General features: G+C 32.2%; 1 protein-coding gene across 4 annotated transcripts; it reads left to right on the top strand.

The window, feature by feature from the left end:
* The first annotated feature begins 440 nt into the window (after positions 1 to 440).
* On the top strand, positions 441 to 24,419 carry LOC134724667 (cell division cycle and apoptosis regulator protein 1-like). 4 transcript variants are annotated; one of them, XM_063587827.1, is made up of 19 exons: positions 441 to 538; positions 965 to 1,188; positions 2,756 to 2,870; positions 3,880 to 3,952; positions 6,373 to 6,601; positions 7,098 to 7,323; positions 7,985 to 8,265; positions 10,847 to 11,063; positions 11,832 to 11,909; positions 13,240 to 13,374; positions 14,062 to 14,136; positions 14,513 to 14,704; positions 15,754 to 15,951; positions 16,876 to 16,953; positions 20,847 to 20,925; positions 21,172 to 21,323; positions 21,667 to 21,811; positions 22,816 to 23,025; positions 23,836 to 24,419. In XM_063587827.1, exons 1-19 carry the CDS (start codon positions 443 to 445, stop codon positions 24,123 to 24,125), a joined length of 3,093 nt encoding a protein of 1,030 aa, XP_063443897.1. In that variant the 5' UTR covers positions 441 to 442; the 3' UTR covers positions 24,126 to 24,419. The 4 variants fall into 4 exon arrangements, with proteins under 4 accessions (XP_063443897.1, XP_063443898.1, XP_063443899.1 ...); XM_063587828.1 differs by lacking the exons at positions 441 to 538; positions 965 to 1,188; positions 2,756 to 2,870; positions 3,880 to 3,952 and adding an exon at positions 5,097 to 5,233 and having other exon boundaries at positions 23,836 to 24,417; XM_063587829.1 differs by lacking the exons at positions 441 to 538; positions 965 to 1,188; positions 2,756 to 2,870; positions 3,880 to 3,952 and adding an exon at positions 5,489 to 5,542 and having other exon boundaries at positions 23,836 to 24,417.
* The last annotated feature ends 1,765 nt before the right edge of the window (positions 24,420 to 26,184 follow it).

The following is a 26,184-nucleotide window of genomic DNA, read 5'->3' as shown; positions in this document are numbered from 1 at the left end:
TATAACATTATAATCTCCCATGATGCAGCAGTCTCCTACAGTGTATTGTATGGGGACCACTACCCCCACGTTACAGACTCCACAGTATGCCACACAACAGTTGTTAGGGTTACAGGTAGTTCACTTACTATAACACGTCATTATAACATTATAATCTCCCATGATGCAACAGTCTCCTACAGTGTATTGTATGGGGACCACTACCCCCACGTTACAGACTCCACAGTATGCCACACAACAGTTGTTAGGGTTACAGGTAGTTCACTTACTATAACACGTCATTATAACATTATAATCTCCCATGATGCAACAGTCTCCTACAGTGTATTGTATGGGGACCACTACCCCCACGTTACAGACTCCACAGTATGCCACACAACAGTTGTTAGGGTTACAGGTAGTTCACTTACAATAACACGTCATTATAACATTATAATCTCCCATGATGCAGCAGTCTCCTACAGTGTATTGTATGGGGACCACTACCCCCACGTTACAGACTCCACAGTATGCCACACAACAGTTGTTAGGGTTACAGGTAGCTCACTTACAATAAAACATCATTATTACATTATAGATAGTAAATACTGTATAAATGTTAGCTCCACACTTGCATGACTTGTATTATTATCACTGGTACTACAATTTTTTTTTTTTAATTTTGTGATATATAGATCATTTTGGAAAAACAATCAGTATTTCAAACAATATTTCATTGTTTTGTAATAAAATTAAGATAAGTACATTTTTGAATTTGATAATAGTTTTAGAATCTTTTTAATACATGTAGCTCCAAATAATTTTGACAGTGATCCTCGATGATATAAGATTTTCCCAAAAAACTTTGTTGAAAAATTTAATTTATAATTTTAAGATTTTCAATGACTGATATACAATAAGTTTAACAATATAGAAGACTATTTACTGAATCTCCTACTATTAAATTATTTTCATGACTTTACAGCAGCAAGCATTGCAACAGCAAGGTCCACCACAAATCATTCCACAGCCAGGGATAGCTATCCCTACAACCCTAGCCTCAAACCAACAGGTAGCACCAGTCAGTTACCCTAATCCTAGGCAAGTTCAGCAGGCAACACCACCTAAACAACGAGTCTTCACTGGTACAGTCACCAAGCTTCATGACAACTTTGGTTTTGTTGATGAAGATGTTTTTTTCCAGACAAGGTAATTAGGTGTTACTGAGATAGTTTACTATATTTGGTGATTTTCGTGGTACTGAAAGACCAGAAATATTATTAAATAGATAAACATGCAGTTGGAGTATTCATTATAGGATTTAACACCTATTTTCTAGAGGTTATTGATGTGTAAACTGGGGCGATTAACTCACAAACTGAATAAAAGTCTGAAGGACTTTTATGTCAAGTTTGTGAGTGAGAGACCCGGTTTACACATCAATAACCTCTAGAAAATATGTGTTTAATCCTTATAATTCTTCAGCCAAACATACGCGATTATTAATTTACATTATTACTTTGATGGCTAGATCTACTATATGTACCATCAGAAGCACAATGGCATGTCGTAACTAAGGAGTACACCGCCATCTTGACTTTCTAAAAATTTAAATGTTCGATAAATGCAACAGAATCTAAAATGAACTAGCACCTACCTCAAATACTTCATTTTAATTAGATACTATCCGAATTTAAGTGTACAAGTAACGAAATAATCTTCCGTCAGAAAGTTTTCAATCGTATGACGTCATGTTTTGCCATGATGTAAATTCACCAAGTCATTCGTGAAATTTCCCAGAATTTTATTCAAATTTTATTTTTATACATTTTCAAAGCTATAGTGCATTTATTTTATTTATTTTTTTTGTTATATATGCTTTAGAATAGAAACAACTGTTATGCAATTGTTTTATAATCTCAACTTGCTGAAAATCCCGGGATCCCTGCAAGAATGTGTATCGCGCATGAATAGATTACAAAAGTAGTTTCAGAAACATGGTTTATCGAAGTGTAAACCAAGAGAAAAATTCTACTTGACCAATCCAATTCAAGTATTTATAGATATGCAAATGATATAAGAATTCCAACATGCTAGACAAAACCTAAAACTAAGGCACAGGGATTTTATTACTGTTTTTGGTGTGAAATTTAGTGATGTATTCAACACAAAGTCAAAACTGATACACTTAGTTCAAGACAGTTCTGCCACCATTCCATGCGAAATATTGTTCATACTACATCAGTGCAATGAGAAATACAGATGTCTGATGGGTATTTATTGAAATACAGACTATATATGGCAAAGAGAGCTCTTTCAAATCTGTTCCAGTACATTCAAAATAACATTACAGAGGTCATGAGCAAATACTGGTGATGTCATTGATTATGGGGTCATTCACTGAGGTGTCTGAGATTCAATAGTTATTATTTGTTTACCTGTGCACTTTATTTTGGAAGCTTGTTTTTCATGAATGTTAAATTTCATTTGAAATGAAGGTTAATTTAGGAATGACATAATATAAAAAAGAAGATGTGGTATTATTGCCTATGAGACAACTATCCACAAAAGACCAAAATGGCACAAACATTAACAACTATAGGTAACCGTACGGCCTTCAACAATGAGAAAAGCCCATACTGCATAGTCAGCTATAAAAGGCCCCGATAAGATTGCTTTTAATAAATAATGTATTATGATAAATCATACATGTTATTATATGTATATGTATATGACAGGGAAATAAATCCGATTATTATCCTTGTAATTTTTGCAGTTGTGTAAAAGGCCTGATTCCAAAAGTTGGCGAGAGAGTGTTAGTAGAAGCCACCTACAATCCTAACATGCCATTTAAATGGAATGCAACACGAATACAACTCCTTCCTAATCAGGTAACATATTCATCTATTGATTGAAATATGACATTTAAAAACACTGGTTATACTTCTGAAATATTATATTCGAAATTGTAGTCATTTTTGAAGGGGGAATTTGTTTTATTAGAGGGCTATTGCAGCTGAAACATAAAATACTAAAATTTTCACTGAATCCGATGTCGTTTTGAAAAGATACATGTCATGCATGTATAATGTGTAAATTGAAATAATTGAATAAAATATAGATAGGTCCTTGAGATACAGACATTTTAGGTACCTTTATAAAATATATTGGAATTATTGAATGTTAAATAAATTTAAAAATTAATGGAATTTCAAAATATATATAATAAATAGTAAATTGAAAAACAATATCAAGAAATGTAATGTTCAAAACCATATATTTTTTTTCGTATCCTCATATATTCAAATTTCCTAACAGATCCTTACCATTGAAAATACAACTTAACATCAATGACAGTACAAACTCCTGTTGTGTATAATATATAGATTCCTACACTGCAACAAGTGTATTACGATATTTCTCCACACGAGACAGTTACATTTTATTATTTAAAGCGCTAGACTTGCCGAGCATTTTAAATCATTAAATTTAACTGTCAAGAGTGTAGAAATATCGTAAAACAGGATTTATAGCATGTGAATCTGTTTCTCTGATGACTTCAATCATTCTTTTTCAAAGATTTTCAGAAACTTTTGTTCTTTTTATGACGTCACCAGGCAAGGTCTCCTTTTTTCATGACATCCCAATAGGAATATTTAGAAGAAAACAAAACATTTTGACGTCATAATCAAATTTCGACTAATCATTTGCCGGGAAAAGATTTTTCACTAGTGAGAAGAAAAAAATTTCTCACACCAGTCAGGAAATGTGGAGATAGCACAAAAATTAGAGAAAAAAGCTTAATGCTTTGTGGAACTTTATTTTAAAATCTTCAATATAACTGTATAGGCTTAAGTGTCAGGCTAATTTATTTATCTTCTATGTTTTTATCAATTTCAGCAAGGATCAAACCAAGGAAAACCAAGTGTAATGGGACAATCTGTACCATCATCATTAATGGGAGATAACCCAGGTAAGTTCTCACTAAGGTAAACCAAGTGTAATGGGACAATCTGTACCATCATCTTTAATGGGAGATAACCCAGGTAAGTTCTCACACCAAGGTAAAGCAAGTGTAATGGGACAATCTGTACCATCATCTTTAATGGGAGATAACCCAGGTAAGTTCTCACACCAAGGTAAAGCAAGTGTAATGGGACAATCTGTACCATCATCTTTAATGGGAGATAACCCAGGTAAGTTCTCACACCAAGGTAAACCAAGTGTAATGGGACAGTCTGTACCATCATCTTTAATGGGAGATAACCCAGGTTAATTTCTCACACCAAGGTAAAGCAAGTGTAATGGGACAATCTGTACCATCATCTTTAATGGGAGATAACCCAGGTTAATTTCTCACACCAAGGTAAAGCAAGTGTAATGGGACAATCTGTACCATCATCTTTAATGGGAGATAACCCAGGTAAGTTCTCACACCAAGGTAAAGCAAGTGTAATGGGACAATCTGTACCATCAACTTTAATGGGAGATAACCCAGGTTAATTTCTCACACCAAGGTAAAGCAAGTGTAATGGGACAGTCTGTACCATCATCTTTAATGGGAGATAACCCAGGTAAGTTCTCACACCAAGGTAAAGCAAGTGTAATGGGACAATCTGTACCATCATCTTTAATGGGAGATAACCCAGGTAAGTTCTCACACCAAGGTAAAGCAAGTGTAATGGGACAATCTGTACCATCATCTTTAATGGGAGATAACCCAGGTTAATTTCTCACACCAAGGTAAAGCAAGTGTAATGGGACAATCTGTACCATCATCTTTAATGGGAGATAACCCAGGTTAATTTCTCACACCAAGGTAAAGCAAGTGTAATGGGACAGTCTGTACCATCATCTTTAATGGGAGATAACCCAGGTAAGTTCTCACACCAAGGTAAAGCAAGTGTAATGGGACAATCTGTACCATCATCTTTAATGGGAGATAACCCAGGTTAATTTCTCACACCAAGGTAAAGCAAGTGTAATGGGACAGTCTGTACCATCATCTTTAATGGGAGATAACCCAGGTTAATTTCTCACACCAAGGTAAAGCAAGTGTAATGGGACAGTCTGTACCATCATCTTTAATGGGAGATAACCCAGGTTAATTTCTCACACCAAGGTAAAGCAAGTGTAATGGGACAGTCTGTACCATCATCTTTAATGGGAGATAACCCAGGTAAGTTCTCACACCAAGGTAAAGCAAGTGTAATGGGACAATCTGTACCATCATCATTAATGGGAGATAACCCAGGTAAGTTTTCACACCAAGGTAAAGCAAGTGTAATACATGTAATAGGACAGTCTGTACCATCATCTTTAATGGGAAATAACCCAGGTAAGTTCTCACACCAAGGTAAAGCAAGTGTAATGGGACAGTCTGTACCATCATCTTTAATGGGAGATAACCCAGGTAAGTTCTCACACCAAGGTAAAGCAAGTGTAATGGGACAATCTGTACCATCATCTTTAATGGGAGATAACCCAGGTAAGTTCTCACACCAAGGTAAAGCAAGTGTAATGGGACAATCTGTACCATCATCTTTAATGGGAGATAACCCAGGTAAGTTCTCACACCAAGGTAAAGCAAGTGTAATGGGACAGTCTGTACCATCATCTTTAATGGGAGATAATCCAGGTAATTTCTCACACCAAGGTAAAGCAAGTGTAATGGGACAGTCTGTACCATCATCTTTAATGGGAGATAATCCAGGTAAGTTCTTACACCAAGGTAAAGCAAGTGTAATGGGACAGTCTGTACCATCATCTTTAATGGGAGATAACCCAGGTAAGTTCTCACACCAAGGTAAAGCAAGTGTAATGGGACAATCTGTACCATCATCTTTTATGGGAGATAACCCAGGTTAATTTCCAAACTGAAGAAACAAATAAAATTGAGAATGGATTGTATGACCCCAGCCTGTTCAAACTGAAGACTTTAAAATTGCTATATCCTGCTTCTCAGCTTAGCATGCAGTAGTAAGGAATAAGCATAAAGACTGTTTGGCTCAGAGTTAAAATAATTTGTACAGAAAGGATGACATGTCTTACTGTGGACTGTAACCTTGTAAAGTAGCACTTTAAAAATCTGGATCAGCATGTCGAGTCTAGTATAAAGCAGGGTTATTATTCATATTGCAATTACTTTTAAACCATCCTGTATATGCATTTAACTTGCCACTGGAACCATCCATCACCAGCATGAAGTTGTCAAACTAATAAAACAACATATAACTTTATCTTTAATGGGAGAAAACCCTGGTAACTTATCTTACTATATTTTGATACTTTTTTTAGCTTTTGAATTTATATGAAAGGTCTTGACTTTATTTCAACAGTTAGGTTTATGTAAATTCCATGAAATAATGTAAATGATAATATGTGCTCTTTCAGGAAATAGGCCATTTTCTTCAAAGAAAGGAGATAGATTCAGAGACCGAGAGAGAAAAGGCTTCAGTGATATAAAGAAAGAGCCTAGAGAAAGACCAGAGAGACCTTTACCTTTAAAGAAGAGATCTCGTTCGAGAACCCCTAAACGTGGAGATAGAAGTGGTAGTCCACGCAGACGTATGAGAGTTGTACCCAGATATGTGGTACAGATACCAAAATTATCATTCAACTTGTAAGTTTCAAATTTATATATCGTCCTAAACATACATTGAATATTTGCCACTGGACATTAAGTTACCAACAATCAAAAATCAAACTTATATGTTGTTGTTTAGTAGCTGTTTCATTACTTTTGTACACCATATTTTGATCTATGTATATGCCACTTAATTATTTACTTAGAATCTGTCAAGCCAATCAAATATTACGATTATGAAAGGAGATTTTTAAAGATGGTAGTTCTATGTAATACTAGAACAAAAATATTAAAACATTCAAGTACTAAAATTGTAATGATATGTGTTTTACTCACTTTTGTGTGACATTTTGATTGAGAACACTAGTTTTAGACTCTTGGTAAGAAAAACAACACAGATACTAATGATATGTTTTTATGATTACTTGCAAATATGTATGATATGTTTTTTTTTTAATATAATAACAAAATATGTATGAAATATTTTATGATTACACACAAATATCAATTATATGTTTTTTTCTAATTGTAGACAAGCAGCTAATGTGGTTACACTAAAGTCTAGGTACAGCAGTATGTATGTCCCTAGTGATTTCTTCAAAGCCAACTTTACATGGATGGATGCTTTCCCATTGACGAGACCATTCCAGTTGGGACGTAACTGTGAGTTCCATGTTCTTCACAAAGATGTAGAGTCGATCAATACTTCAGATGCTTTACTGGACCCACCAGATGTTGATCATAGTTTTAATGCTAAGGTGAGAAGATCATTAGGAAATAATGTATCCAAAAATTAAATTATCGAAAAATATTCAACAGGCAATAATTTAATTTCTTTAATTCTTTTTGCACACCTGCTTTCAGAAAATGGTATTTGATTTTTATTTTCCAATATACACATTCTATATGAATGACACTGCCACTATTTTTCTCATAGATTTGAAATTAGACTTTTACCATTTTCTTAATAATAATGTATTAGGTTTTGAAATTCTATGTTTAGCTTTTGCTGATCTTATTCTAGGACAACTATATAGAAAAGAAAGATTATTGCCAATGAGACGACCCTCCACAAGAGACCAAATTACACAGAAATTATTAGAAACAACTATAGGTCACCTTACAGCCTTCAACAATGAGCAAAACCCATACCGCATAGTCAGCTATTAAAGGCATTGAATTGACAATGTAGAACAATTCAAACGAAAAAACTAAAAGCCTAATTTATGTACAAAAAATGGATGAAAACAAATATGTAACGCATAACAAACAACCCCAAAAAATGCCTGTTTCAGATATTAACATTTTATATGTCACATAAACTAGATCTGAAACATAGTTGTTTGTATAAGTATTTAAAGTATACTGAGCTTATTAGATTTAGAGGGCAGTATGTTTGTAAGTTTTTAATTATTTCAGGTTATGCTTCTATCTTGTCCTGAGTTAGAGGATTTATACCACAAATCGTGTTCACTGTCAGAAGATACTGCTGATGTTCAGGAGAATTTTGTACATCCTACAAGACTTATCCATTTCTTAGTTGGTGTCAAAGGCAAAAATGAAACCATGGCAATAGGAGGTGCTTGGTCCCCATCACAGGATGGTTTGAATCCAGACGAAGACCCAAAAGTACTAATTAAAACTGCTATCCGTACAACAAAAGCTTTGACTGGTATTGACTTGTCAGCTTGTACCCAGTGGTTAGTATCTAAATAGTTATAGTTAAAACAGATACCTTATCAGCCTGCAATGTTAGATTTTCTAGACTTTCCTGTTGCAATATTTTTTTCTTCATTATAGTTTAACCGGAACTTATGTTCTCATTTTCTTTAAAGAGCTTTTCTATTTTAATTTTATCAGAAGGTACCGGTATTTAAAAATGTTCATGTGTTGAAACAGATGTTGTGTGGGCAAATATATATCCAGAATCTAGCAATTCCAGCTAAAAGAATATTTATTTACCACATACCATCATCATAGATAGCTCTTGATAAAATTTGAATTGAAATGACCAGTTGCAGGGAATTCCTTTAAACATATAGCCCATCTGCAGTTGTTTGTTGATATGTGTGTGTGTATGTCTGTGTACATATGTAGCTATAGTTTGAATATCTGTGTGCATATGTGGCTATAGTGTGTGTATCTGTGTGCATATGTGACTATAGTGTGTGTATGTAACTATGGTGTGTGTATCTGTGTACATATGTAGCTATAGTTTGAATATCTGTGTACATATGTGGCTATAGTGTGTGTATCTGTGTGTGTATGTAGCTATAGTGTGTGTGGATCTTTTTGTGTGCTTGGGTGTATTTTCACTAAAAAAATCATTAATTCAGAAGTTAATGATAAAACCTTACATTAGTTTCAGGTATTTTTTTAAATAAGAAATCACATTTATACAAATTAGTAGTCAGTGTGTTCTTTTTATTCCCACAATGATTTTAATCAAGTCAAGATAGAAAACCAAATATTTTATACTTTAAGCCTTATAGATCATCCAGTTTTATTATTTTACATAAACATACATGTATGAATGCCTTACTTTGAAGATAATAACATAAATATTTAGAAACATTTATAACAGCAACAGTAATCTTTCCGCATTTTTTGCATGAAATGTCAAAGTGTTGTAAAAACTAATGTATGCAACCCGATAGTTATATTAAGCTAATCCCATAGATCTGAAAACTTAGGATATTGGAATCATGTCTGCCTTAAAATCAGCTTTTAAAAATCTTTAAGAATTTGTTTAACACTATCCCAATAAATGCCTCCTTCTTTGATAATTGAGCTGTTTACTTCAGATTTTTATGCCCCACCTAGTGGTATTATGTTTTTCAGTCTGTGCATCTGTTTGTCAGTCCTTTCATCTGATAGTTTGTCTGTCCTGCTTCAGGTTAAAATTTTTGGTCAAGGTAGTTTTTGATGAAGTTGAAGTCCTATCAGCTTGAGACTTAGTATACATGTTCCCTATGATATGGGTTTTGCAATTTTAAAGCCAAATTGAAGTTTTGATCCCAATTTCATGGTTCATTGAACATAGAAAATGATGGTAAGAGTATCTGTGAACTATGGACACATTCTTGGTATTGTGATTTCTTTAATATTTGGAAATAAATTGGTAAAAGAATTTTGTGTACAGCTTGTTAAAAGTTGTAAAATATGGTGATTTTAAAAGTAAATTAGAAATATTTTTGACAAAATACACCTCTATTAAACTAAACTAGACATTTGTATCCAAACTTTATTTAAACTTCTTTTCAGTAGATTTTAAACCAATCAATCCATGTCTGCTCATTTATTTATTTTGCAATTTATTGTTGAGCATACATGAAGATAGTAGTCATGGTAGTTGCTGAACACTTCGAAAATAGACTCACAGGTCTTAAGTATTTGCTAACTAGAAGTAAATGTATAAGAAATTCACTAAAAATGGCATAAAATTTATTGTACAGATTTTTTCAGACCCTGTAAGACCAAAATAGTTATTCAGTTTTAAAATTTACTATGAATTCATTATAATTTGTGCGATTACCATTTTTTGGTAGATTTGTTTGGAATAGATAAAGGCGGGTAAATAGACTTTTACATATCCAAAAAATCAAATATCTATGAAAAAAGAATTTTATTTCAACATGTTCAATCCATTAAATTATATTCACAAAAAATAAATGAATCAACAGTACTTTTATGCTAGTTTTACTAAATGATTGGTTGCCATTATTATATGGTTCTTCTTAAGGGTTGACACAACTTATAATGGCATTCTTTGTTTGAAACTGAAGATTGGAAATACAGATCCCGTGTGAAAGCTTTGCTTACAAGATCTAAATATAGTCTTACTTTCTGTATAATATAAAGACCTTTAGGGATCTTCTGGTTTTGTTTTGATTAATACACACCTTCAAAAACATAAAGGCTGAAATTTCATTGGCTGATGTAATAGTTACCAAAACAGTAAAATAGAGTGTTTTTAGATCGATGAAAGGAAGGCTTAAACAAAGGATCTACTTTAATCAGACTGATATCTTTTAAAGCTCTTTGACCTAACTTATATTAATAAGGAAGTGTATGTCAGTAAGCAATGTGAATGAAATTAATAACTTTTTTCTGTTTTCAACTTAATTTGCTTTTAAAGTAAATCCTGAAATCGTCTTCCACAAAAAGAAAACTATATATTCATAAGTATTTCATTTTTTAATTGGAATGACTAAGTATATATATATAATGTAGTGTATACAAATACTAAAGTTATTTGTTTTCCTAACCCTTCCCATTCAGGTACAGATTTGCTGAGGTGCGGTACTTACGACCAGAAGAGATCCATAAAGGCAAGCACCTGCCAACCAGAGTTGAGACTACGGTCATTTTCTTCCCAGATGTATGGAGTTGTAGTCCATCCCGCCTTGAGTGGGCATCGCTACAGACAGCCTACAAAAAACAACTGCAGAAAAAGATAGCTGCCATTTCTGATGGCCCTAAAGACACAAGCTCACAGGCACAGACTTTATACTTTTGGTTTCTTTTTATCTAGGTGTTAATTTGTTGAAGACTTTTATGTAAAGGTTATTCAACTAAGATTAGATCATCACAGAGACCCTGAAAAAATAACCAGAACACAGGGTTGTTGATGTAGACTTTATTTTTCATTAATCATATAGCTGCAGGTTACACAGTTAACGTTATGATTACGATTTAACGTGAAACAATTTTACTTTCAATTTATTGGAAAAAGAGTTTATGACTTTTTTATGTTTTGACTGCAACAGTTTATCCTTTTGGCTTAATTTTAGAATAGACCCAAGCTATATAAAAAAAAACCATAGACAGCGACTTATGATATAGAACAAATTTTCATTTCTTTAATATCTATTCAACAGGGACAGAAGAATATGGCATAAGAAAAATAAGTCATGAACACTTTTTGCAATATTCAGTTAAAAAATCTAAACTTTTTTTTATTAAAATTTTAAGACTTTAGTCCCTTAAAAAAAAGAGGTTTGTTTAATTGTTACATCTTAACATATAACTGCTTTGAGATTTTATATTCAGCAATCATTTCTTTATTTTTTTGCTTTTCTTTTTTGTAAGCTAATTTTCATTATTCTTAAACCAGATTAAGTATTTCTGCAAATGGAACTTCTAGAGGAACAAGCAACATCATATTGGCACATTCAATAAACAAACAATAAGTTATTAAACTTATCGGAAAATTTATAAGTCTGTGAAAATTCTGTTCTGATTATCTTGTGTGTTATTTCTTAAGGAAGAAGATGAAGACACAGAAAATGTTGAAGTCAGAGATCCTACCCACTTCTCACAGCTAGATCCCAAGGCTATGAAGGTATGTTTAATCTTTCTATTCAATGACAGACCCACAGGCTTTAAGATATATTATATCATTGAAGTCAGAGATCCTACCAATTTCTCACAGCTAGATCCCAAAGCTATGAAGGTATGTTTAATATGTACTTTCTATTCAATGACAGACCCACAGGCTTTAAGATATATTATGTCATTGAAGTCAGAGATCCTACCCATTTCTCACAGCTAGATCCCAAAGCTATGAAGGTATGTTTAATATGTACTTTCTATTCAATGACAGACCCACAGGCTTTAAGATATATTATATCATTGAAGTCAGAGATCCTACTGATTTCTCACAGCTAGATCCCAAAGCTATGAAGTTATGTTTAATATGTACTTTCTATTCAATGACAGACCCACAGGCTTTAAGATATATTATGTCATTGAAGTCAGAGATCCTACCGATTTCTCACAGCTAGATCCCAAAGCTATGAAGGTATGTTTAATATGTACTTTCTATTCAATGACAGACCCACAGGCTTTAAGATATATTATGTCATTGAAGTCAGAGATCCTACCGATTTCTCACAGCTAGATCCCAAAGCTATGAAGGTATGTTTAATATGTACTTTCTATTCAATGACAGACCCACAGGCTTTAAGATATATTATGTCATTGAAGTCAGAGATCCTACCCATTTCTCACAGCTAGATCCCATCGCTTTGAAGGTATTTTGGACTCAAATTGGATGAGTGGACAAGAGAAATCACATAGATATATATGTTCCAAAAGTTTAAATTATGACACTGAAATGTTACATTCTCCAATGTTTACTAGAATCCAGTGTTTAATTTTAGTCCCCCTTCATAATGAAGCAATCTTGACACTTCACAAGCACTTAGATATTTTGTAGTTTTTTCTAAGTTGCAAAAATTTGAAAGGGAAGATGAAAGGAATTTGATGTATAGTAGTTTTCGTTTGTTTATGTAATTGTACGTGTTTCTCATTCCTCTTTATTTTATATAGATTAGACGGTTGGTTTTCCCATTTGAATGGTTTTACACTAGTAATTTTGGGGCCCTTTATAGCTTGTTGTTTGGTGTGAGCCAAGGCACGGTGTTGAAGGCCATTCATTGACTAATAATGGTTTACTTTTTTTAAAATTGTTATTTGGATGGAGAGTTGTCTCATTGGCACTCACACCACATCTTCCTGAAATAGTATAATGTTTGTTTAGAGGCCAGCTGAAGGCCACCTTGGGGTGCAGGAGTTTCTCCCTGCATTGAAGACCTGATGTCTGCTCTTTGGTTGGGTCGCTGTCCCTTTGACACATTCCCCATTTCCATTCTCAATTTTATCTGTTACAGATTATAGATTTACGACGAGAATTAGAGGCTCGGACATTGAGCAACAAAGGATTGAAGTCACAGCTGATTGCTAGACTGACAAAGTCACTGAAGATGGAACAAGAGAAAGAAGAAAGTGACGAACAAGTGAAAGAAGTAAGAATGATAAATATGAAAATAACATCAAAATACATGTGAGATAGTGGCATGTAATAGGCCTGCTAAGTATAAACACTACACGAAAATACATGTGAGATAGTGGCATGTAATGGGCCTGCTAAGTATTAACACTACACGTAAATACATATGAGATGGTGGCAGGTAAATTGGATGATCATGTCTTTTTCAAAATTTTTCTTATCAAGTGATAAGGAAGAAATATTTAAAGGAGAAACTTTATTTATACCCCGGTTTAAAAAAGTGGGGTTATACTGTCCCATGAATATTTTTTGTCCCATCTTTCTCCGGAACTACACCATAAAGATTTCTGAAATTTGATTTCAGGGTTTATATATAAAGTCAGTTAAACCCATGATGGGTTTTTAGATTCATCACTTAACAACTACCTGTTTATCAAAATGGGCAGTAGCTTGCAGTACTAGTTTCACTTTTTTTCTTTTTCAAATTTGACTTTCATTTATTAAAGAAAGTTTTGCTGGTTTTTTTTAAATTTTATCTTTACCTATTGTATACATTGATGGGAAAAAATAAAAACATCAAAGAAACAATTTTAAATAGTTGATAGTGTAGATGATGACAAGTTGCAATACTGATTGTTAAGGTCCCCACTCAGATGGACTACTATAAATAAATTCAAGTACATGTTATATATTTCTTCTGCAGGAAGCTTCAACTCCTATGGAAGAAGAAGTACTAAAGAATTTAGAAGAGGAAAAAACAGAAGAAAAAAAGAAAGAGGTATTCATTTAATTGTCCATGGTTTTGTCACATTTATGGCCTGTTAACCTGAGCAACTTTGGGAATCAGCAAAAGAATATGTTTTTTGTATGAAAGAAAACACTGTATTATTATTGTTGCATATTTTATTATCATACAAACAGTTGTCAACAATAAGGTTCAAAGACAGAAACCGGTTAAAAATGCATTGTAAAATTCCATTAGCTTACTTATCAATGCCATGGTTAGTAATATTAAGTGTTGAAGAAGAAAAAAATGCATCTCTAAAGCATAAACATGATAAAATTAAATTTGATTCTCTTATTTTCAATTCATTTTTGCTAATAGTAATTAATGCCATAGGTCATTATTTTTATATCAATTTTATTCTTTTTAGGAAGAAGAAAAGAGGAAGAAAGATGAAAGAGAGAAAGTATCATTAGAAAGGAAGTATGCTCTACCAGAGAACCCCGCTATATTGGTGCATCCCAACCCTCTGGCTAAGTCAGGAAAGTTTGATTGTGCTGTCATGTCTCTCAGTGTCCTACTGGACTACAGACCGGAGGATAACAAGGAGCACTCATTTGAGGTTAGATTTCATGTTCTATGGCGTCACTTCAAGTCCATCTTTCGTCTTGTATATTAACTATCATTTGAGGTTAGATTTCATGTTCTATGGCGTCACTTCAAGTCCATCTTTCGTCTTGTATATTAACCATCATTTGAGGTTAGATTTCATGTTCTATGGCGTCACTTCAAGTCCATCTTCAGTCTTGTATATTAACCTGTATAAATGATTGATTCTTTTCTTTTAAGTATTGTTCTCTAAAACTCTTGTTACTACAATTCCTAAAAAACAAAAATCTATTAAAAAATCTTAAAAACGCCGGTATATAGTAATTTGCATATAAATGGGTAAATTATCGACCAAAGTGAGTGTTATTCTACCTGTATAATATAATGACAGAACACTGTAGATGTATTTTAAAGTTTTGTAAAATGACGTTCTTCTTTAAAATATCATCTACCTTTTTGTTAAATTTGGATTTGAATCATATTAACGTCATTCCATGATCAAGTTTCATCTGATAACCCAGATAAAGAAATACTGTGGCCTGCAGATTTTTGAGTGAAAAGAATAGCAAATCTATATTATTCATGTGGGAATATAAATGTAACAATGCACTAATGTGGCACAACTTTTCAGAATTTTTATTTAAATGCTCTTCAACTTCATATTCCATTTAGCTGTCTTATTACCACTGACAAGTCTTATGCTTTTAAAAAAAATGTTTGACCGCTGTTATCTTGATGCTAGCTAGTTAAAGGTTTTGCTTGGTTTGGTTTTCTTGCTTGCTTTGTTTGTTTTAATATTTGGTAAAGCATTGTAATTAAGACTGACATCTGAAATCAATTTAAAAAGGCAGAGTTAAATTTGTATACATTATTTTGATTAATCAAATAATGAAATTTACCTATATATACAGGTTAACTCTGCCTGCTAATATTGTTTGCAGATGTCAATCTTTACATTGCTTGATAAAAAATAATTGTAAACAAAGCTAGCAAGCGAACCAAAACTTCAACTTGCAAGGATTAAATAAACAGCTGTAATATTAAAACCATTTTGATTGACAGGTGTCTTTGTTTGCTGAACTGTTCAATGAAATGTTAATGAGAGATTTTGGCTTTGAAATCTACAAATCTTTGGTACGAGCCCCAGAAAAGAAAGAGGAAGAGAAAAAAGACAAAGAGAAGGAAAAAGAGAAAGAGAAAGACAAGGATAAAGATAAAGAAAAGGAAAAAGATAAAAAATCTGAGGAAAAATCAACTAAAGTAAGTTATTGTTGAGTTTGATGCTAGAATTGTTTACGGTTCACGAGATGAGTTTCGTCAGATAGCAAGTGCATGCATACATATAGATATATATAAGACTTAAGTTGATTTTGGGATATTTAAATATAAAAAAAAGATATAATTTTGGTCTGTTTTGTAGTGTTATTATATCAAGTCAATTTCAGATGTCTGTAAACATTTTCCCTGCATGTGCAGAGTAAGTATTGCTTGGCAATAAATCAGATGTTTATGCCCCACCTACGATAGTAGAGGGGCATTATGTTTTCTGGTCTGTGCATCCTTCCATCTGGTTGTCCGTCTATTCGTCAGTTCGTCCCACTTCATTTAAAGCTTTTGGTCAAGCTAGTTTTTGATGAAGCTGAAGTCCAATCAACTTGAAACTTAGCACACATGTTCCTTATGATATGATCTTTCTTATTTTAAAACAAAATTAGACTTTTGATCTCATTTTCATGGTCCACTGAACATAGAAATTAAAAGTGTGAGTTTCAGGTTAAAGTTTTTGGTCAAGGTAGTTTTTGATGAAGCTGATGTCCAATCAACTTGAAACTTAGTATACATGTTCCCTATAGTATAATCTTTCTAATTTTAATGCCAAATTAGATTTTTACCCTATTTCACGGTCTATGGAACATGGAAAATGATTGAGTGGGGCATCCGTGTACTTTGGACACATTTTTGTAATTAAGGAAAAAGATAAATGTTTTGTTATCACAAACACAATTATTTTGACAATGCAAAATTGATATAAAAATGATGAATTCAAGAATATGCTTTATATTTTATTTCATATACATTATACTGATACAAGAACTTGTTGCTCTTTGTTTACCCTTTAAAAATTTTGTTGAATTATACTATAAAAGCATTACAAATTTTTGTTCATTAATTTTGTTTTGATAGGAGCCAACACCTAAGAAAAGAAAGAAGGATGAAGAAACAAAAGATAGTAAGAAAGATGGTGAAAAGAATGACAGAAAGGTATACTACTCATGTCTCTTCTTGTCACATACACATTCAATTGTGAATAATGAGTTTTATATACCACAATTTCCTATTTAGATTGATTTAATCTTTTTTGGTTCTTCTAGTACAGATTAAATAATTTATAGTGATATTTTTATCCTGCAGTTAATTGTGAGCTTAAGGGTTCATCATTGAAGACTTTCCAACTACTGTCAAAATGAAGAACAGCTATACGATCAATGATCCTATGATACAAAAAGAATTTCTTAGTACCGACTAGTGGGTTATTTTTGGGGGTGAAAATTTTGTGAATTTCATTGTATAAGGTTGGGGATTATTATTTTTGGGGATTTAAAACTTTTATCTATACCTTTGCATGTGCTCTTTTAAATTGGTGGAATTTATTTTGGTGATTTTGTTCTACAGTTAACTCTCGTTGTCTCGAACTCGGTTGACTCGAAATTTCGGATGAGTCGAAGTTTTCACGTGGTCCGGAACTTTGTTCCATATAAATGTATGTAATTCGACTCCTGATGAGTCGAAATTGGATGTGTCGAAATTTCGGTTGAGTCGAACTAAATTTACGATCCCAAGGTTAACAAAACCATTCAAAATTCATTATTTATCTCGAACTAATACACATATGTCGAAACATGACCTCCGGCATTTAAATGGATTGAAGAGTTAATCTGACAATACACGTGTAATTAAATTTCCAGTCACTGACCACTGTATTGATTTATGACATGCTGTTTCCACGAGTGTTTACCTAAGATTATCTTATATAGAATTTTTATAAATAATGAGTGATACATTGTTTATGTTCATGAAAAAGTATTTAAAATGTTTACAAAACAATTAATTGTGATTTACACTAATGAGCTTGGGTGTGTATAAAGTAAGGATTATGACTTCCGTTGATGATCACCTAAAAATTACCCAATCGGCGTCTTTAATCTTGTTGTATTTTCTTTTATTAAAAGAAAGAGTGAGATAAAACAAAATGAAGAGGAATTTAAATTTTTTAAAGTCTTTTGTATCCGAGAATAAAAAAATTTGTCAACTTTAAACGACCTGAATAACGAAACTATCGATTGGAAATTACTCTCTCGGATAAAAGCCATAGGAAACAATTGTAACTGAAACAATTGAATAAGTAAAACAATGATATTATAATAACGAAAGACCATGACATACAAATACATCGACCTGATACCAGAATATCGATCCCCTTCCCATATTCACCCTGATTTATTTTAGCTTTACCATGCTAGGCAAGAGCTGTGTCCCTTGTTCAGTCAAACTTCCGGTTTTCGTTTGAGTCGAACTATGTGTATCTCGAAATATTTCTCCGGTCCGGCTGACTTCGAGATAACGAGAGTCGACTGTATTTGCGAAATATGCGATAATTATTTCATGTGATTAACTAAATGTCCCTTCTGAGCATGAAATAAGATTGAAATAGATTTATTGTCTGATTTAAGATAAAGAAATCCATTTTAGGAGCCAATGATAGGAGGTTATTCTTTTTTAGTGCAATATCAGTTTACCAATTTTATTTAACATTTACTCATGCTGTTGAACATTTATTTAATTTGTTTAGTCAAAATAATACCAGATCATTACTATGGAAAAAATTGATTCATAAAAAAGGTTTTCGGCAGTATAAGCTTGACTTCCATCAGAATAAGAAAAGAGATTAAAAATATTTATTCAGATACAAAATTTGGTAATTCTATGGTCCAATATATGAATATGTAATCATAGTAAAATAAAGTCATATAAATGAAGAAAACAATCTTCACAAATATATTAAATATAGAGTATACAAACTTTAATGGACATCTGGCAATATCTGTCATAGCAAAGAATTTGAAAACCTGAATTATATGAGCACCCATAGGCAATTATGATTTTACATATTATTGCACGGTTTGAACTTAGTTCTTTGATGTGTCAACTATAAACTTGGCCGAAAGGTCCACATTTAACAACTTGGGTCGAATTGCTGATTTTGCTTTAAAAAAACTTTCATTTTTAGTTATCGATCAATTATGCAGATCAAATTTTTATTATACGACCGCAAATTTTGAAAAAAATTTCGTCGTATATTGCTATCACGTTGGCGTCGTTGTCTGCGTCGTCGCTGTCGTTGTCGTTGTCGGCGTCCGAATACTTTTAGTTTTCGCACTCTAACTTTAGTAAAAGTGAATAGAAATCTATGAAATTTAAACATAAGGTATATGACCATAAAAGGAAGGTTGGTATTGATTTTGGGAGTTTTGGTCCCAACATTTTAGGAATTAGGGGCCAAAAAGGGCCCAAATAAGCATTTTCTTGGTTTTCGCACTATAACTTTAGTTTAAGTTAATAGAAATCTATGAAATTTTGACACAAGGTTTATGACCACAAAAGAAAGGTTGGGATTGATTTTGGGAGTTTTGGTTTCAACAGTTTAGGAATTAGGGGCCAAAAAAGGGCCCAAATAAGCATTATTCTTGGTTTTCGCACAATAACTTTGGTTTAAGTAAATAGAAATCAATGAAATTTAAACACAATGTTTATGACCACAAAAGGAAGGTTGGTATTGATTTTTGGAGTTTTGGTCCCAACAGTTTAGGAAAAAGGGGCCCAAAGGGTCCAAAATTAAACTTTGTTTGATTTCATCAAAATTGAATAATTGGGGTTCTTTGATATGCCGAATCTAACTGTGTATGTAGATTCTTAACTTTTAGTCATGTTTTCAAATTGGTCTACATTAAGGTCCAAAGGGTCCAAAATTAAACTTAGTTTGATTTTGACAAAAAATGAATCGGTTGGGTTGTTTGATATGTTGAATCTAAAAATGTACTTAGATTCTTGATTATTGGCCCAGTTTTCAAGTTGGTCCAAATCTGGGTCCAAAATTAAACTTTATTTGATTTCATCAAAAATTGAATAAATGGGGTTCGTTGATATGCCAAATCTAACTGTGTATGTAGATTCTTCATTTTTGGTCCCGTTTTCAAATTGGCCTACATTAAGGTCCAAAGGGTCCATAATTAAACTAAGTTTGATTTTAACAAAAATTAAATTCTTGGGCCTCTTTGATATGCTGAATCTAAACATGTACTTAGATTTTTGACTATGGGCCCAGTTTTCAAGTTGGTCCAAATCAGGATCTAAAATTATTATATTAAGTATTGTGCAATAGCAAGTCTTTTCAATTGCACAGTATTGTGCAATGGCAAGAAATATCTAATTTCACAATATTGTGAAATAGCAAATTTTTTTTAAATTAGAGTTATCTTTCTTTGTCTAGAATAGTAAGCAAGAAATATCTTATTGCAAGAATTTTTTTTAATTGGAGTTATCTTTCTTTGTCCAGAATCAACTTAAATCTTTGTTATATACAATATACAATGTATATTCACTTTTTACTACCAACTGATAAATTTAAATGATCTTTACCATTCAGTGATAACAAGCAGTTTTTTTACATCTTAATATTTTATGATGTATTTAAATGAGTAGTTATTGTTGCAAACTCCATTAGAATATTTTAATTGAGATTAGTTTTGGAATAAGGGAAAGGGGGATGTGATTAAAAAATTGGGTTCAATTTTTCTCACTTGAAATTTCATAAATAAAAAGAAAATTTCTTCAAACATTTTTTTGAGAGGATTAATATTCAACAGGATAGTGAATTGCTCTAAGAGAAAACAAAAATTTTAAGTTCATTAGAACACATTCATTCTGTGTCAGAAACCTATGCTGTGTCAACTATTTAATCACAATCCAAATTTAGAGCTGAATCCAGCTTGAAAGTTGTGTCCATACTTGCCACAACTGTTCAGGGTTCAACCTCTGCGGTCGTATAAAGCTACGCCCTGCGGAACATCTGGTTTTCATTGTAACTTTATTTTTAGGCTTATGTGGTCAAAAAGGATGCTGACGATAAAAGTGAGGAGAAGAAAGAGGAAGATGAAGAGGAATCAGATGATAAAAGTAAGGTCCAAGTTTGTATCTAACAAAAAACATTATGTAAGATTTGTAACTGAACACTTCCAAATGTAAACCAAAAAGTGAGGTCCTTGTACTGTAATATAAAATCCAAATTCTATCGTGAAAAAGTACCATGGTTTCACCTCAAAAAATGGTTTTAAATTATTCATTTTTGCAAGAAATCTATATCATATTGTTTTTACAGTAAATTGAATTTTAATGATCAAAATGTAATATATATCTTTGCAGAAAAGAAGAAAGATAAAAAGAAATATTTCACCAGGTTCCCTGCCCTGCTGTTATCCTTTACTTACTTCGATCAGAACCATACTGGTTACCTGATTGACAAGGATGTAGAGGAGATCATACACACTATAGGTCTACAGTTATCTAGAGCTCAGGTATGCATCAATGAAATCTTTAGTCCCTAAAACTGAAAAAAAGTCTTGTTCATACACCATGTTATTTTATAATATGAATAAAAGTAGATGTAGTGTTTATGTTATCGATACAGCAACTCAACAACACAATAGAACTAGAAAAGACATCTAATAACAAACATGATAGTTTGAATAAATGGCGAAAGCCTTACCCTTATACATTTTACTATTAATCCTCTATGGATCCGTAGGGGGTCTGACAGTAGCAAACCATATAACTTGTAATTTAATAGTTGAATATTGAAAATTTTAATTGAATAGCAAAAAAGTATGAAATAATGTTATGTATTATTATAACCAACAGGTGAAGAAGTTAGCCCAGAAATCTGTATCACGGGATTCCATACACTACAGGAAGTTGACAGATAAACCACTTCCTGGACAGGTGGTCGACAAAGAGGAGGAGTCTAAAGAAATTAAAATCATAGATACAGAAACGCTAGCATTAGGTAGGTCTAAATTTTATCTTATTGTTAGGATAAAAATGAATCATACAAGAAAAATGAAAGTAACAATATTTTCAATTCAATTCAATATTTTATTGGAAAGAGCACAATAGAGGCTTGATCCAAATACAGACAATTATAATATTATAAAAACATATAAATGAAATAAAGATGCATGTAACAGGTCCTTTAAAGTTGTTGTTCGATGTGAGCCAAGGCTCCGTGTTGAAGGCCGTACATTAACCTATAATGGTTTACTTTTTTTAAAATTGTTATTTGGATGGAGAGTTGTCTCATTGTCACTCACACAGCAGCTTCCTATATCTATAAGCCAATTCAATGTATGCCAATACATTATAAACTGATATTGATACCATAAACTTATACATCAGTATTATTCTAGCTTTTCATAAATTTACTTAAAACACACAATATAAGATATATATATATGTATATGCACAAACTACTGTAAAAGGTTATTATCTGATGAAACGGTATAGCTGTCTCTCAAATCAAGAGCTTCTTCAATATACATACAAATTGATTTTAATTCTTTTTCAGACATAGGATTGAAATCTATTTGTATGTTTTAGAAGTTTGGATTTGCACTTGGAGAATTTGGCTTGGGTCAAAATAATTTAAAGTTCATTTAATGTTAACATTGCCAGACCCCATGTTTTAGGTGAAATGGAAACAAAATGTGTTTCTGGTGGCAAAGGATTCCTTATTTATTGCAGACCTTATACTTAAGTCGGCAAATTTCAAATTAGCATTGTTAAAATCAAAATCTAAATCTTTGAAAGAAAAAAAATGTATCAAAATTTTGCAAATCTACTTAGAGACATGACACATTGAGTTCTGCTTCAGGAAAATTGTATATTCACTAAACATGATAAATAATTTAGTATTCATTCTATAATTACTAAGTTTTACAACATTGACAAGATATCAAGTTACTGAATATCAGAATAGCAGAAAATTCAAAAAATGTTTTACCAATTTTTCAGGTAATGCAGAATATGATCCTGATTACAAAGATTCCAAGTCTGGTAGTAGTAACAGAACAACAAAAAAGGGGGAGGATGAAGTACTGACAGGAATGATCAACTATAAAGGATCAGTCTTAGACATTGAGAGCTTGTTAGACAGATTAGAGAAAAGTGAGAAAACAAGGCTGGACATGGAAAAGGAAATGCAGAAATTATCAAAAGATAGAGGTAAAGTTCCTTTATACTACAAAAAATAAATAAAATATATTTCAGGGTTTTCATTAAGGTTCTGACTGGATCAATACATATAAAACTTAATTGGCAAAAAAAACCCACACATATAAAAAAAAAAAATGGTCACTTCATTTGGTATTTAGCATCATTGAAAGGTATGCATGTTTGTTAAACAGGGTTCACTTTACCTTGACCTCATCCATGAATAGGTGATTTGCTATAAGTTTTTAGTAGTTATGTCCGTTTCTCATATACTATTAGCATAAGGTTGACTTAATTTGTTAAAGGGAATGATTTTAAGTCGAACATTTTTGTCTGGCAGGGTTTATTTGACATTACCTCACTTGCACAAATTACTAATGATGTTAATGTTATGTGATACCAGTTGTAAAATCTTCACCTTAAAGACATTGAGTATAAAATTCAATTATGATCAATAAAGACAAATGTGACTTTTCAGCATATTCCTATTATGCTGCTGTAAATGGATATATATAGATTATCGTTGATCATCTCAACAAGATTGATTTTCTCGCTAGAACTGGTACAGTGAAAGTGAGAATAGCAATCGAATTGAGATGACCAATGATAATCTGTTTATCACCATTTTACTTAAGACAATGTTATTAATTTCATTGACAACAGCACTTTCGCCCCTTAGTTTATAGCAACAATTTTTCATATCACTCTTCTGTGCTGAGAAAGGAAATTATCAGTCAGTAAATTCAAAGGAAAATTTCGTAAAATAGCAATAATCTGATGTCTATCATTTTACTGAGAGTATCACTTTGTTTTGCTTTTCAGATACTATCAAGACAAATTTAGAAACGAAAGAAGAATCAGGTCAAAAATTGAAGGAGGAACTGAAACAAGTAAAACAAAAACTATCCAATCAGGAAAAGCTAACCAACTTCTCTGAGTCAGCGAGTAAGAAGTACATATCGGCTCTGATGCTGTCGAAAGATCATCTAACTACCATGCTGGACACTGTTTCTGCAGCGTTGGACGAGAAAGATATAAAGAAAGAAGACATACTGAAAAAGGAAGAAGAAAAAGTTGCAGTTAAAAAAGAAAAAGTAGAAAATGGGGATTGAATATGTTGTATGATTTGTATATCATTGTTGATTATTGTTGAAGGAGACTGTTATGTTTTTGTTGGGGTGTTTCTTGTACATTATTTGATGCTTAGATAACACTGATTGATCCTAAAATACATGCAATTAAATGTGAGATTGACATGAGGAAATAGCAATGGTCTTAAATACACACAAATATAAATGTAACACAAGAAATTTTATGTAAATCATGATGATATGACTTAATCAGATATTTCACGTATCATAAATCTTGATATTGATTTGTTGCATGTGCAGTCATTGTGAATGAAAAAATAAATGAAAATAAAATTTCTCTAATTTTTGTGCTATTTTCACATTTCCTGACCTGTGTGAGAAAAATATTTCTCCTCACTAGTGAAAAATCTGTTCTCGGCAAATGATTAGTCAAAAATGTTTTGTTTTCTTCTCAATTTCCATATTGTGACGTCATAAAAAAAGGTGACCTTGCCTGATGATTTCGCATATAAAGAGCACAATTTTCTGAAATACTTTGTAAACACTAGTAACCCGAATTTAACTTGATCGGACAAAAACGTGTTAACGCTGTTTAAATGAAATTAATCGTCATTTGATAAAGATTGACAAAAATTAAAAATCATTTTTAATTTATTTCAATGCATATCAAATCATTTTAATGCCAGTCAAATAGCTTCGCTTGCGGTCGTTCAATTTAATTCAAGTTGGCGGTAAGTTACGTCAAACAAATAGGCCACGCCCCCGTTAAACTATTTCAAACTGGTATCAATTCGTTTTAAACCGTGTTGCGACCCGAGCTTTTAACAGGTAAATCACTCAAGCAAAACAACATCGATGTATCTTTCGTTTATTTGTTTCAAACTTTATCGACTTATATATATATAAATGCGTGTATTCTTATTAAAGTAATATACTTCACAATTTAAACAAATGACTGATCAATACACGTAACATATAAGGAATTTAAATAAAAACAATAAAATATTGGTGCACGGTTTAAAAAAATTCAAAACTTGTGAATCTGTTAAAAATAAAATAGTTAGATGTTTAACATATTTTTAATTTGCCCGAGTGCAGTAGATCTTTATCTCACATATTCGTTTCAAAACTTGCTGAGTGCTATGAAAACTTGTGAATGTAAGTAACGTATGGTCCATTGCAATGACTTACAAACTTTAGGTATTCCTGTATATTTCCGATTCTCTTTTTCTGTCTTACTATAGTGTACTCGTTAATTAAATATAGACACGGAAATCAAAGTATCTTACAAAAATTATTTATTTTTCACATAGTTTAAATCGATGTATCCTATAGTTTCGGTCAACAACAAATATTCCCTAGCTGTATATTGATATATGAAATAGCTTGTAATAAATACAATGTTGAGTTAAATAATAAAATGAATGAACATAATGTTAACATTTGTTGAATTTAATAAACAGTTAAGTCTTGCACAACATTGCAAATAAAGGAACAGCTCAAAAAACTTTTAAAACTGTGTCAAATTGTAATATCGGTCACTGACGCGAAACGGGCGTTAATTGCGGACAAGCAGCACATTACGGTAATTGTGAATTGTGGTTCCGATTCTGTAAAGGGATTATTGTGCTGTCATTCACCGTGACGTACAAAAAGTCTTGCTATAAATAAAAATATATTCGGTATATATGAGATAAATTTTAGTCTGCGATAACGATGGGTTGGTTGATTTAAGTTTTACGACCTTGACTTGCTCTAAGTCGACATTCTCTTACGTCTTATGCATTTTATTTACGTTTAGGGCATATTATATAAGTCTACCTACCAAATTGAAATCAACATAAACATTATTAAAATAAACAAGAATGGAAAAGAAACAATTATGCACTGTTGCTCTGATATACTTTTTATTAACTATATTTTAGCGGAAATGTCCAAATTAAAAACTAATTGTCGTACAAAAAAATAATTTATCGAGGTGCTTTCGTTGAAGTTCGCGTTACATATCAAAATGAATGTCATTGGTCGGAACGTTTGCAAACTTTCAATCCAGGTGTTCTCATCGAGGTCCGCGTTCATT

The sequence above is a fragment of the Mytilus trossulus genome, chromosome 7, assembly GCF_036588685.1.
Source record: "Mytilus trossulus isolate FHL-02 chromosome 7, PNRI_Mtr1.1.1.hap1, whole genome shotgun sequence".
NCBI classification, from domain to species: domain Eukaryota; kingdom Metazoa; phylum Mollusca; class Bivalvia; order Mytilida; family Mytilidae; genus Mytilus; species Mytilus trossulus.
Note: the sequence above shows the minus strand (reverse complement) of the source record. Positions and strands in the feature narration are given on the sequence as shown.

What these genes read in the sequence shown, in the direction of transcription:
- LOC134724667 (XM_063587827.1), top strand. Translation starts at nt 443, where the DNA reads ATGATGCAGCAGTCTCCTACAGTGTATTGTATGGGGACCACTACCCCC. An exon ending in TTGTCAGCTTGTACCCAGTG is followed by an intron (nt 8,266 to 10,846) that starts GTTAGTATCTAA and finishes CTTCCCATTCAG; the next exon opens with GTACAGATTTGCTGAGGTGC. An exon ending in ACAAGGAGCACTCATTTGAG is followed by an intron (nt 14,705 to 15,753) that starts GTTAGATTTCAT and finishes TTTGATTGACAG; the next exon opens with GTGTCTTTGTTTGCTGAACT.